The sequence below is a fragment of the Macaca thibetana genome, chromosome 1 (genome assembly GCF_024542745.1).
Source record: "Macaca thibetana thibetana isolate TM-01 chromosome 1, ASM2454274v1, whole genome shotgun sequence".
NCBI classification, from domain to species: Eukaryota; Metazoa; Chordata; class Mammalia; order Primates; family Cercopithecidae; genus Macaca; species Macaca thibetana.
Genome location: NC_065578.1, coordinates 69,127,981 through 69,141,809, shown reverse-complemented (window position 1 = coordinate 69,141,809; position 13,829 = coordinate 69,127,981). Strand labels below are relative to the sequence as shown.

General features: G+C 36.5%; 2 protein-coding genes across 4 annotated transcripts in view; both read right to left on the bottom strand.

Annotated features, from left to right (window-relative positions):
* The window catches only part of LRRC7 (leucine rich repeat containing 7), a 1,535,715-nt gene that overhangs the window by 190,506 nt on the left and 1,331,380 nt on the right, over positions 1-13,829 (bottom strand). For all 3 annotated transcript variants that reach the window (XM_050804492.1, XM_050804501.1, XM_050804511.1), the window contains one exon: positions 8,553-8,616. In XM_050804492.1, coding sequence (XP_050660449.1) covers positions 8,553-8,616 — 64 coding nt within the window. The remainder of the gene's footprint in view (positions 1-8,552; positions 8,617-13,829) is intronic.
* SRSF11 (serine and arginine rich splicing factor 11) overlaps positions 1-13,829 on the bottom strand; it is a 763,374-nt gene that overhangs the window by 318,280 nt on the left and 431,265 nt on the right. The window lies entirely within an intron of this gene.

Sequence of the window (13,829 nt, the reverse complement as noted above, 5' to 3'; positions counted from 1 at the left end):
TCCATCAGGGAGCTTTTAATTGATTTACATATTATTCCCCCTTCAATTTCTCTGGTAGAAACTGTTGACAGAATCACCAGGGTATTTGACTACATGGAGATACATGCCGTTCTCAGAAAAATCCATTTATGGAAACGCAAACCGAGCTAATTAATTTCATTCATAGTGCCCAGTCATGATATTTTGGTAATGAGAAATGGCAATGAGGGAAAAGCTGCTTCCTTGGAAAACAGAAGCAAAGATGATTTATTTTACTGCTAGCAAAGGGAAAATTCAAGAGCAAGAAAAGGAGTTTCTTTACTTGTATGTATGACAGTGGAGTCTGCTTATTAAAGCCATAGGTCAAGAGATGTTGCATTGATAAAAGTGGAGACCCCAATTTGATCCTCCTCTGAAAGAAGTATCTCTATAATTAGTTTCAGTCAGAAAGTTCATTTTAATTGAATGATTCTTCAAGAATTCCTTTCAAATTTCATAGTTAGTGGGACTGCAGATTTATTTATTTATGTACACATACGCATATTTGCATGTGTGTATGTATTTATTGGTCACAATTTCAAATTTTGTACTTTAAAGTTTCATCAAGAAACTCATTTGGAATTATGTCTCAAAGTAAATTGGGATTGATACTTCAAAAGACAGCTAATTATGGAATGACTGCTTTTCAGATAAATGAAAGCATTTTCTCTACCTCTACTATTGTTTAGAGTTAAAAATCTGTATTTACATAGGCATGATTCTGATGATGAGAATTGACTGATCTGTTTGCTTTTAAAATCAAATGATTTGTCTATAAACGTCAAGTACCAGTTGGGAGCTGGGTACTCGGCTAGATGCAAGGAAAACTTTCTGGAGAAAATAATGTCAAAATTGAATCACAAAAATCAACACTTCTCTTGTCTATTGTTTTCAGGACACAGTAGTGACTTGCTGGTTATTAAACAGTGGCTTTTCAGCTGTGAGCTAACTCTTCTAATTTCTACTTCGTAATTCTGGGGTTAGCCACACTGCCGTTTTGACAAGGTGGCTCCATGTTAGGCTCTAACAATTGAGTGTCCTGGGGAGAGGCTGCAGGAGGAAGAGGGACTTGCTCTTTTTATTTACGTTCGGCTTCTCTTTGCACTTCCTCAGCAAGACTTCACTGTGGTGACACTAGAATTCAGTAACAGCAAGTGTTTCCAGTGTGCATGTAGTTTTCCACGTAACTAGAATCAGCCTCTTCATGTCAGAGACACCAGCACTAGCCTGTGGGTGCCCCTCGTTAGAGATCGAAGACCCAGCTTCACCTTCTCATAATTCCTTTTTCAGTGTCCCCACTTTGCTCCTTCAGTTCTCTCATACACGATAAACCATCTTATGTTAAACTTTCTTTGTTAAATAATCAGTATGGTTTTCACCTGCTGACTGGACTCTCATTGATACAGAAATTGACATGCCCCCAATAACTTCAAAAATAAGTTCCATTTTTCAAGTTTCTTTTGATGTATTAATAACTTCTGGCAATGTCTGTGATATATCTATACAATCTACGGCCTTAGTGGCTTTACAAATGCAGAAAAATGGAGGAGTAAATTAGCATGTTTCAAGTGTTTTCCTTAAAATTGGGTGACCAGTTATATGATGACAAATTGTATTTTATTATTTTGCTCTTTTTTAAAAGTGAGTACAACTTGAAGAATAAATCACACAATTTGATTAGTAGGTGTGGCAAACCTATGCTGTAATTGCTTATAAGAAAATTACTGGCTATGTAAATACAGTGCTTGCCTCAGGTATATATGCATTTTAGGTAATAAAAAATGAGCACAGCTTGGGTGAACTAGGGAGGTGAGACTATTGGCTGCCATGCTTTTAGTAAAATGAGTTTAATTTAATTCCAGTCAATTTTAGTTATAATGAAAACATTAGCATAAGTACTCAACTGTCTCAAATTTCTATGAAAACACATTCATATCATTTATTTAGCCCAAAGCATCTATTTCTTGTCAACTGTATCATTCAGAATATCTTTATTCTAGGAATTTTTATTTAATTCATTTCTTTGAAATTTTTATTTGACTCTTTGAAATAAAGTGAGTAAAGCAAACAGAAACAAATTCCATTTAAACATTGAGATGAACAATTCTCACTTATTATAATCTGTAGCCTTACTAAGCATTTAAAATGGTGATTTGTAGAGTAACGAGTATATTAAATAGTTAAAAAAAATTAAAAACACTCTCAAAATAACCTCATCATCAAGTCTCCAAATTCTGGGGGGATTACACTGTATAATTTTATGTAAAAAGATAAAAAAGCCTCTCTTTAAGGATATGAAAGAAATATTTTAAAATTTCCCCTTCTCTGATTGATTCCTTTTTCAGGAAAAAAAAAATAAAATAATTAATATAATTAGCTAGTGATTCCTAAGCACTTATGGTTTTATATTCATATTTAATCCAAATTCCAGCAGCAGAGACAGAGCAAATAAGTGAAAGGAAACTTTTAAAGGGACAGGGCTGATAATTTTCCAAAACTGATGAGTAATATGAACCTACAGATAAAGTATGCAAGAATAATGTATACAAATCTCATAATGAGTACAGATTTTTACAAATTCTAAGCAGGAATGAACCAAATAGTTTATATAGAAAGTCATGATCATGATTAGATCATGATCATGTATGTATTTCAGAAATGCAAAAGTGGTTTTACACTAGAAATTTTGTATTAACAGAATAAAAGAGAAAATATGGAATATCAATAAATACAGACAAAGCATTTCACAGAATTTAGTACTTGTTCATGCTAAATTCTCTTAGTAATCTAGAAGCAAGAAGGGATGTTATGAACCTGATATAGAATATCTATACAAAGCTAATAGTAAAGAGATTATTAATGACAAAACATTATAGGTGTTCCCATTAAAATCAGGAATCAGACAATGATAGTTGCTTCACTTCAACATAGTACTAGTCACACATAAAGCAAAAAAAGAAATCGTGTTTAAAAATTAAGGTTCAAGAAAACAAACTGTGATTATTTACAGACTATTTGATTAGCTACATAGAAATCCCTAACTAACTTATAAACAAATTATTCATTTTATTAAGAGGGTTTAGCAGGTAGCCAGATATAAGTGAAAAAAACCTGCAATAACTTTTCATGATAGCCAAGACATAGAATCAACCTCGATGCCTATCAGTGGTGGCCTGGATAAAGAAAACATGGTACATATTCACCATGGAATACTATGCAGTGTTAAAAAAGAATGAAATCATTTCCTTTGCAACAACATGGATGCAGCTGGAGGCCATTAACTTAAGCAAATTAATGCAGGAACAGAAAACCAAAATACCACATGTTCTCACTTATAAGTGGGAGCTAAACATTGAGCACACATGGACACAAAGAGGTAAATACTGGGGCCCTACCTGAAGATGGAGGGTAGGAGGAGGGTGAAGATTGAAAAACTACCTGTCAGGTACTACACTCACTACCTGGGTGATGAAATCATTTGTACACTAAACTCTAGTGACATGCAATTTATCCATGTAACAAACCTGCACGTGTACCACCTGAACCTAAAATAAATTTGGAAGAAAAAATAAAAACCTGCAACAAGCAACTGGAAACTATAATTTTTGAAGAAGCACATTTATAACTATAATTTTAAAATAATGTACTTAGGAATAAATTAATTAAAAATGTGTGAAATCTTTTTCTGAAGAAAATTATAAAACTTAGATATTAAAATAGAAAACAAATGAAGATTATGTTATGTTGATGCCTAAAAAAATTTGATATGATAGAAATGTCAACTCTTTATTATTATTCCAATAAACAATTGAGTTATAGGGTCAATGCCATTGTAATCAAGTCCTAACATTTTTTCTTTTTGAGAAACTTGACAAACTAATTCTAAATTTATACAAAAAGTAAATGTCCAGATGCCTAAGTTTGAGACACTTTCCCTATCCACTGTCAAAACTTATTATTTGTGCTAATTACAATCATGTAGTTTTTGTACCTAGAAAATGAGGAAAGTAACTCATGAATGTAGAGAAATCCTATTTTGTTAAGAGGTGATACTCATATCCACGTGGAAAGGAAGTGCTACTTAATAAATGGTTCTTGGAAAGCTGAGTCTCTGGAACAAAAATACACAGTACACGGTATAAATAATGAAGCCCTCCACAGAAACCAATTAGGTTATGAAAAAATTAAACCTTCAAATGTTTAGAAGAAAACGCATGAAAAAATGTTTTGGCTTTGAGGAAGGAAGGACTTCCTAAGCAAAACAAAATGTGCTATACACCAAAAAGTATACATTTTCTTATTTTACAATTAAGACCTTCTATCCATCAAAATGTACCAGGTAGAAAATAAAAAGACTCTCCAGAGACTGTAAAGAAATAACTGTAGTACCTACAGCCAACAAAGGATTAGTATGTGAAATATATCAAAGATCTCCATAAATCAACAAGAACATGACTAATAGAAAAATGGGCAAAAATACATAAACTGGCATTTTACAAAAGAGGAAATGCAAATTGTCACAAATACACGAAAAAATCATCAATCTCATTAGAAATCAGGGATAGACAAGTTAGTTTAGTGTTTATTTTGTATCCATTATTTGGCAATCTTTCTAGTTTAGCTACAAAGAAAGGTTATATATTATGCCTGTAATGAATCTAGATTTTGAATTTGATAACCATGATTTAAAATAAAATAGAATGCACACTATAATTCCAATTTGGTAGGTAGAAATATCTGTGCAGACACGTATAACCAGTATGTATTATGCCACACTTAGAGTAAAATTTTAAGTCTATTCAAGCACTCCCTGCTTGAATAGCTCAGGATAAGGACATTAGGTCCTTCTTGAAATAGTCCTCCCCAGTTATTCTTTTTAGGAGTCCTTTGTGGGGCTTTGGTGGGGGCAAAGGGGAGATGCTGCTCCAATAACCATTGTACTCCCTGCCTTCCTTCCCTGCTACCCATTGCCACTCTGTGGTCAGTGGGTCCCTGCCCATGCTGCTTTCTTTGAATTCCCAAACTCTAAACCACATATAGACTACTTCTCACTTAGTTTGTTAGTCTCCTCTGGGCTGGGATCTTCTTTCTTTCTGGCTTACAAAAAGGCACATTTTGCTTCTTATCACTGACTCTTCTGATGAAGGCTCCCATGGCAGAGTTGTTGGGGTCTTGAGTGACACTCTCCTTTACAGAACAGCCCTCTTCTTTCCAGCACAGGGAGGGGAGGAGAGAGGCAGTGAAGGAGGCTTGCAGCTGTAAGCTGGGTCTAGATTGGGGGAGGGTTGGCCATGGTCAGCAAAGAGGATGATCCTAAGGGTTGATGTTATCTGGTTCCATACATCGGCCTAATAGTGTTCCATCTCTGACCTGACCCCAAATAATACTTGTTTGACTTCATTAAAGAAAATGAGAGTAAAGGGAAGAATATACCAAAAAATATTAATAATGGTTATATATAGGATGAGATCATGAATTATCTTTACTCTCATTTTTTCACTTTTTAACTTTCTATTTTTTAAAAATCGAACATTTATTCATTTTATGTTGAGCAAAACAATTCATGAAAGAAACAACAAAAAACTCCCCAAAAATATCTATTATGTTCTCAGAACTTTGCCTAATATCTTCTGGGGATAATTGCTGTTAAAAATATAAAATAATTCCTTTTGTTTAGAATTTTTCATTATTATGAATGCTTCCGTAAGTAGATATTTCTACTCTGAATCTTATTTGGGACATTTACACTGCTTCTCAAGCAAGCCAACTTCTGTTCTCATTAGGCCTTCACATTTTATTTTTAAAATTATAGTCATCTACTCTCCACATTGTCTCTTTACCATGTCATGCAAAAATAAATCATCTAATGATAATCTCGTATGGTGTCAATATCTAGCTACAGAATAGGATTTGATCTCCTCTCCTTCACATGACATTGTTTCTAGAGGTCACTTATCAGAGCAAAGTCTGTTATTATCTCATTAAAAGTTATTACTGTTACAACAGCAGCCAGTTCCATGCATATGACTAGTAAGAGAAAACTATGATTAAAAGTGAGTAACATCAGAAACATAAAGTTTCACAGTTATACTCTTCAAATACCTAAGCACTATCAAATAAAACCTCCTAGAACAAAGGCAAAAGTAAGAAAAAAATAGAAAAAGAGACTTACTTTGTGCCTAGCATGAAATACTGGCATATCACAAAATAAAAGTTTTCTGCTCATAGGATTTCTTAGATACCATAAATCACACATTACTGAAATAATTTAAATTTTACTTTTAGTACATCTAGTTTTGAAAAATAAACCCACGTTTTTCATCATTGTTGACCCAAATCTTTACAGTAAAATACTGATTCACACATATTCATATGAAACACTTGCAGAATAATACACCTGACAGAACTGAAATTCATTTAACATACCGAATGTTTGTTGTAGATTATCTTGTATGAAATTCTCTCACAAAGCCTTTAAGATAGAGGAGATTGGTGCCCTCACTATATTAATAAGGAAGTTGGATAGTGAGCTATAGACCCAAAGGTACCCAGTTAGCTAGTGATGAAGTTAAATCAAACCTCAGTTTGTCTGAATCCACTGTCCATGTTTTTCAATTATTAGACTGACCTACACGTCTTAATAAAAGTGTGAGCAGATCTTAGGTCCTTAACAACTTATATAAAACTACTAGTTTTGCCACTATCTGTTATTTACCACCCTCACCAATCTCTCTACCTACATTAATAAATATCTCCTGTAAAAATTTCTGAGGTACATTAGGCTATATATTTACGAGGTACTTTTGCCTTAATATCTGCGTTGAGGCCACCCTGCAAACTGCTTTGTAACAACACTGGGTGCATACAAAGCAGAGTAAACTTGACAGTGTAATCTGACAGGCAAAGGAGTCTCTGGAGTTCGGCTTTACTTGGCGTCTCTCAGTTTGTATGTTATGTGGACTCTCAGAGCCAGCAGACAGGCCATGGGGCCACTACTGGGGTCATGGCTGGTGAGGGCCCTTCACAACACAAACTGGGGATGGACTGCTCATCCTGTGGTGGAGGGAGGACAGGGCACAGTCTCACTCATTTATAGCCAGTGAGAGCTAAGTATAGCAATGCCCAAAGAGGAAGATAGCCAATGCTCCTAGAGAGTTTTGTCTGAGCCCGAAGACCTGACTGCAGATTCAGAACAGAAGATTTAACACAGGAGGCAGCATCAGCTGCGGACAGCAGCCCAGAGACCAGCATGTGCTGCCAGCCTACTTCTGAAAACTAGCTTGAGGCCAGAGAGTCCTTACTGCCTAGGTCATGAAGAAATTTAGCCTCCTCTGCACATACCCAAATTCCATCTTAGGGAGGAAAGCAGGGGATGGAGAGAGGAACATGAGAGACTAGGAACTTTTATGTAAGAAACATGAAAACAACCTAAAAGGACTATCTAACTTCTTAAATCAGATTAAACGTAATCACAGAAGAATAAAACTCAGTTTTTATTGTTAATAAACAACTGATGGAGGCTGGGGTAATGATCATATTAGCTATGGTTGAAGTAAAACAAATTAATTTTCTTTGTGCATTCAAAATACAGTGTGAGTTAAACCCTTTCACCCTTGCACACTGGCATTCATTAGAATAACTTTTGCCAGGTCCTGTACCTACATTATCTCATTTAATTCTCACACAAGCCCTGTGTGAGGGAGAACATTATAATCCCCATTTTATACATGAGGAAAATAAGGCTAAAAGAGGTTATACAACTTGCACAAGGTCACACAGCTAGTAACAGACCTGGGACAGGGAATGGATTGCTTACTTAAATGTTTTAACTTTAAATTAGTTAAAATACACTTTAGATGAATTGAATTTTTTGAAATTTGAAGATATTCAAGTGGAAGACTTCTGGATAGAGAAAGCTGAGTCGTCTTGTAAACAAGTATATGCTTTCTGATCTGCATTTGAGATTCTGGTCTTCAGGCAAATTTTAAATAAAATGGATGCTTAAAAGGAGGAGGCAGAATTTTGCCAGTCTTGCCAGCAGTAAGGTAGTTCACTAGAAAGACGCTTTAAGTACAGTAAGAATCAGAACGCCCCTGGTGACTTACTTCTCTCATGCGATGGTACCAAGAAGCCTCCAAAGTAGGTTTTCAAGGTATGGTCTTTGCAGTTAATCAAGTCTGGGTTTAATCCCTGTTCAGCCACATAATAGCTATGTATGACAGTGACCATTTTAAGCTCATTTCCATAAGGTTAAAATGGCAACATGTCTAATCAGGATTAGAAGAGATAACATATGTAACATACTAAGCATGGTACCTGCCACATAGTTGGTGCTCAAAACTATCAATTTGTTTCTGGCTCGATTCCATTTTCTTTTCCAAAAAGTGAAAGCTAATAATAACTTCCAGTTTTTTATTTTTACATTTAGCAAATACAAATGTGCAATCGAGTTAATACCTTGGTTTACAAAGACCGAGCAAAAGAAATAATCTCCTGGATTGTATTTATCAAGTTTAGAAAATGCATTTGCTTACCAGCTCACCGAATTCATTATTGCCTAGGTCAAGTCTTTCCAACTGGGCCAGTTTGTGCATTGACCTACAACAGACGGAGGAAAATACTATTGTGAGGCAGTGCATGATACATTGCTCTAAAAGACATTCCAACCACCTTCCTGTCAGATTTACCTGATTGTGCAGTGCACAAAACTGGGGGTACTCTTCAGCAAGAAGTAAATCTCAAATACACAAAACCTATGCAAACTGCCATCTGAAAAGCTTTAGTAGTTTACATAATCTACAGCACCTGTTCACAAATGCCAATATGGTTGGCATGCAGGGCTGCCTGCTTAACAAAAATCCAAGAAGCTTATTAAATATCTACACCAGTGGGAGGTGTAGGGTGGGGCCCCACTTCAATATTTTTAAGAGTCACTACAGGTCTGGGAATCAATGGTTGAAACCAATTCTCAGCAAACCACTCTAAAACCTCATATTATGGCACCATTTCATCATCAGTCTTATTATTTTCTACTCCCTTAAACAAACTTCTGTTATAGACAAATTGTAGTACTTGTCTCCCAAACATATTGACTTGAAAGCTGCTATAGCTATTAATAGTTGTTAAACTGACACGGTTTTGGTCTGTGTCCTGACCCAAGTCTCATCTTGAATTATAATCTTCATAATCCCTATATTGAGGAAGGGACCTGGTGGGAGGTGATTGGATCATGGGGGTGGTTTCTCCCATGTTGTTCTCTTGAAAGTGAGTGGGTTCTCATGAGATGCAAAGTTTTTATAAGTGTTTGACAGTTCCTCCTTCACATGCTCTCTCTCGCCTGCCGCCATGTAAGATGTATCTGCTTCCCCTTCCACCATGATTTTAAGTTTCCTGAAGCCTGCCCAGCCATGTGGAACTGTGAGTCAATTAAACCTCTTTTCTTTATAAAGTATCCAGTCTGGAGCAGTTCTTTATAACAGTGTGAAAACAGACTAATACAGAAACCTTGGGCAAGAGTTGGTGTCAAAGGTTCAGGGAACCCAAGTGCACTCCACATGCAGTCAGCATTTCTCAAAGCACTCTCAAGTAAACGTACACTATGAGAAAATATAAAATTTCTGAAAGTTTTTTTTTAATGTCCCCACTAATCAGAATTCTGTCCTTAAGTCCCGCCTATACAGGAATTCTTGAGACACCATTGACTGAAATCTTATAAATTTTAGTTTTATCACATTTAAAATGGATGTAGAAATTACTTTACAGGGCTTTTATGAACCTTAAAGGAAATATTACTGCAATCCAGACACTATCAGAGATACTCAGAAATGCAAAATAAAATAAAATAAAATAAAATAAAAAGTGTGTACTCTTTCTTCACTCAGCAACTATTATTAAGAGAGTATCATGCGCTGATCTGGGGTATGGCAGAGAACAAAACAGCTAAAAATTCCTCCCTCAAAGGACTTTACATCCAGCAGGGAAGAATGAGAGTAAACAAAATAATAAAATAAAATAAAATAAAATAATGTATTAAAAGGTTACAAGTGCTACGGAGAAAAATTAAGCAGAGGAGGTAGATAGGGATAATACATATAAGGATTTAATTTTTAGTAGGGTGATCAGGTAAGGCCTCAGTGAGAATATGAAATTGGAGCCAAGGCTGAAAGAAAAAGAAAAAGCATGTTAATATGGAGATTCTAAAGCAGGGACATCTTACTTGCTTGAAGACATCCTAGGAGACCAGTATGGCTAAAGAAGAGAGAGAGAGGGAGGAGTAAAGAGATGATGTAATGGGGAGTTGCATAATATGGGATCTTACAGCACAATGTAGAGACTTTGGCTTTGATTCTGAGTAGGATGGGGGGGTCACTGAAAGGTTTTTATGAAAGATGTTTCTGAAATGAATATCTGTGATTGCAGGCTTATAAACAGACTGAGGGGAACAACAGTAGAAGCAGGAAGATCAAATAGGAGGCTAATGTAATAAGTCAAATAAGAGGTGATGGTGGCTTGGACCAAATCCATTTTTTTTCTTATTTCTTATTATAAGAAATTTATGGCCACAGTGGTGGCCATAAATAAAGCAGTGGCGAAAGTGTTGAGATGTGGTTGGGTTCTGGATATAGTTAAGATGAGGACTAAATGTCTTGATGAGTCAGCTGTGGGGAATGAGACTTGAATGTGACTAAAGGTGTGTTTTGGTCTGAACAACTAGAAGGATGGAGTTGCAAGTGACTGATGAGGAAGACCAGGTGGAGCAGGGTTTTGGGTAGACTGGAAGTTCAGTTTTAGGTGTTCAGTTGGAAATTTCTACTCTAGAGTCAACTAGAGATGTTAATCATGCAGTTGCATAAACAAGCCTAGACATCAAGAAAAAAGTCTAGGAAAGACATAATTTGAGCATGGTAGCATACCAGCTTACCAGCTCACTGAATTCATTACTGCCTAGGTCAAGTCTTTCCAACTGGGCCAGTTTGCGCATTTACCTATAATAGTTGAAGAAAAAATACTATTGTGAGGTCTTGAGAATATGAGATCATCAAGGGCATAAATGTAGATGAAAAGAGAATAGGTCTAAATGGATATGAAGGATAAATAAATAAAACTGAAAAGTGACTAGGGACATTGGAGAAAAAATAAGAAGAGTGTAGAGTCCTGGAAGCCAAGTAAGAATAGTATTTCAAGGTGGATGCTATGACCAATTGTGACAAAAGCTGCTGATAGATCTGAGAACTGACCACTTAATTTGACAACATGGAGATTAGTGGTAATTTTGAGGTGATTAGTTTTAGAAGTTTTAATCTTTTGCTAATGTTCTTTCTTCTATTCAATATGCTTTTACCCATTTATCACTCAAAATCATTTATTCAATAATAAAAATACGTTGATTTTCTATTTTCTTTCAAGTTTCAGGGTTTTAAAGATGAAAGGTGTTGTCCCCAATATTAAGTAATTCATAATCAAGATAAATTATAAATGGAATGAATAATTTCTACTAATATGGTATTTGCCATAAAAATCATACATGTAGGTTGCTAAAGAACAAAAAGGAGAGGTACTTTTTCAGTAGGGAGGTAGGAATACAAAATGGAAGGCTTTACTGAAGCTTTACTTTGGAGGAGCTGATGAGGTTACAGAGTCAGGGGAGATGGTCATTTCAGGAGAAAACATCAAAGAGGTGGGATGGAAGAGATCATGGTCCATTCAAGGAACTGCAGTTTAGTAGGAATAGTAAGAAATAATGTGCCGGGTGTGTTGACTCACACCTGTAATCCCAGCACTCTGGAAAGCTGAGGCAGGCGGATCACCTGGGGTCAGCAGTTCGAGAGCAGCCTGGCCAACATGATGAAACCCTGTCTCTACTAAAAATACAAAAATTAGCCAGGCCTGGTGGCAGGTGCCTGTAATCCCAGCTACTCGGGAGTCTGAGGCAGGAGAATTGCTTGAACCTGGGAGGCGAAGGTTGCAGTGAGTCGTGATAGCACCATCGCACTCCGGCCTGGGGGACAAGAGCAAGACTTCATCTCAAAAAAAATAAAAAAAAAATAAAGAAAGAATGTAAAAATTGATAAGAAATAAGAAAAATGATAGGATGTAAGAAATAATATGTAGGTAAGCACTAGATCATGAGGTTATCTCCTGTGTCAAGCCAAGGAATTTGAGTTTTAGCTTGAAGGCAATGGAAGGCTTTAAGGTTCAGGTAGGAAAAATATACCAGGTTTTTATTTTAGAAAGCTCACATCAGCAGCTCGGAATGACATGGGGAATGTGGAGAGGATATGCTAGCCATAAGGCCAGATAACAGACTGTCTTGAAATTCATGTGGGATATAATTGGGGTCAGAAATAAGGCAATGGCAATATGAATAATGTGGTGGCAGATAGGAGAGATGCTTTGGAAAAAGACATGACTTGATTAATGATGACTGACTGGATGTCAGATGTAAAGGAGAGGAAAAAATTAAAGATAGGCTCTCAGTTGAATCGGAGTGAGAGAATATTAGAATGGAATAAATCTAAGGTGGAGATAGGCTGAATGTAATGGATTGTATTTTAAATACTGTCTTGGCTTTGAGGTGAATGCAAGACACTTATATCAGGAAAAAGTGTGTGTGTGTGTATGTGTGTGTCTGGAGCTCAGGCAAAAAGTCTTCACTGGAAATAAAGACTCGAGGAATAAAATCTTATCTAACCTACCTGAAAACGAACCCTCCTTTTTAATCCACATTCCATTTTCTTCCTTTTGCATCATTTACTTGGAGTTTACCACACACTTTCTTGAATTGTTAGTTTTTTCAAATCTATCAGTCTCCTTTCTCCCCCCAGATCTTAAAATATGTTTCGAGATGCCCAGAACGTCCTGTGTGGGACCACCAGCAGTCCAAAGATAGTTGTGAAACCTTGGCCAATGTTATAAGAACATCTGCTACACCTCTCACTAAATCTATACCACTGAATAGGTGCTTCTAGGGAAAGGGGGTTGGGTAATAGTTGGGGCCCAGGAGGAGAGAATTAGATCATCTTCTGAGCCTGGGAATATGGAGTGGCAAACAAACAATAAGCACCAAAGTATTGCGGGCCCAGGGGAAGGACCAAGTAGCCAAGTGTGGCAAGTGAATAAGAAATGCTTATAGGAAGAGTAGGTCACCTGCTTTTGACTTGACTGTATAGTTCTAGGCAACATGTATTCTAGTGAGAACCATAATAAGCTAAAGACCAGAGGTCCTTTGGCAATTTCCGGGATTCTCTGAATTCTGTAGTTCTCACTGATGTCCAAGGAGGTATGATATAAAGCTGAGAGTAGATTTTTTGCCAGTCTAGTGGTTGAGGCCCAAGACAAAACTAATTTTATTAAAAGAAGAAATGAGTGATATCTTATGCTTCAGTGTCTTAAGGAATATTTTATTAGTAATAGGACTTATCTTTTTATAGGTTAAATATTAATGATCTCTTAAATCCCTTGTATAATAGTGTTTCCAGACTCCTAAACACACTGATTATTCAATTTAGATCTACTAAAATTTGCCAATGTTTACTTTCCAAAACAGAGCAGGCCCAAATCTATCTGGCACTCTTGGTGGTTTTTTTTAGTGGTTCCGGATTTAATTGGGGGTGAAAGGGTGCTGCACAGTGGCTCAGAGGGCCCACAGCTGGGCCCACAAGTGTTTGCTTTTGCTACTGAACAGAGAAGCGTGACTTAACTAGAAACAACTCTGGGCCCTTGCATCTGCCTCCAGGACCTGGTGGGCCATGGGGCGGCTCTGCTGACCACATCTTCTCCTTGGAACACCCCTCCCACCACACTGCCTTAGG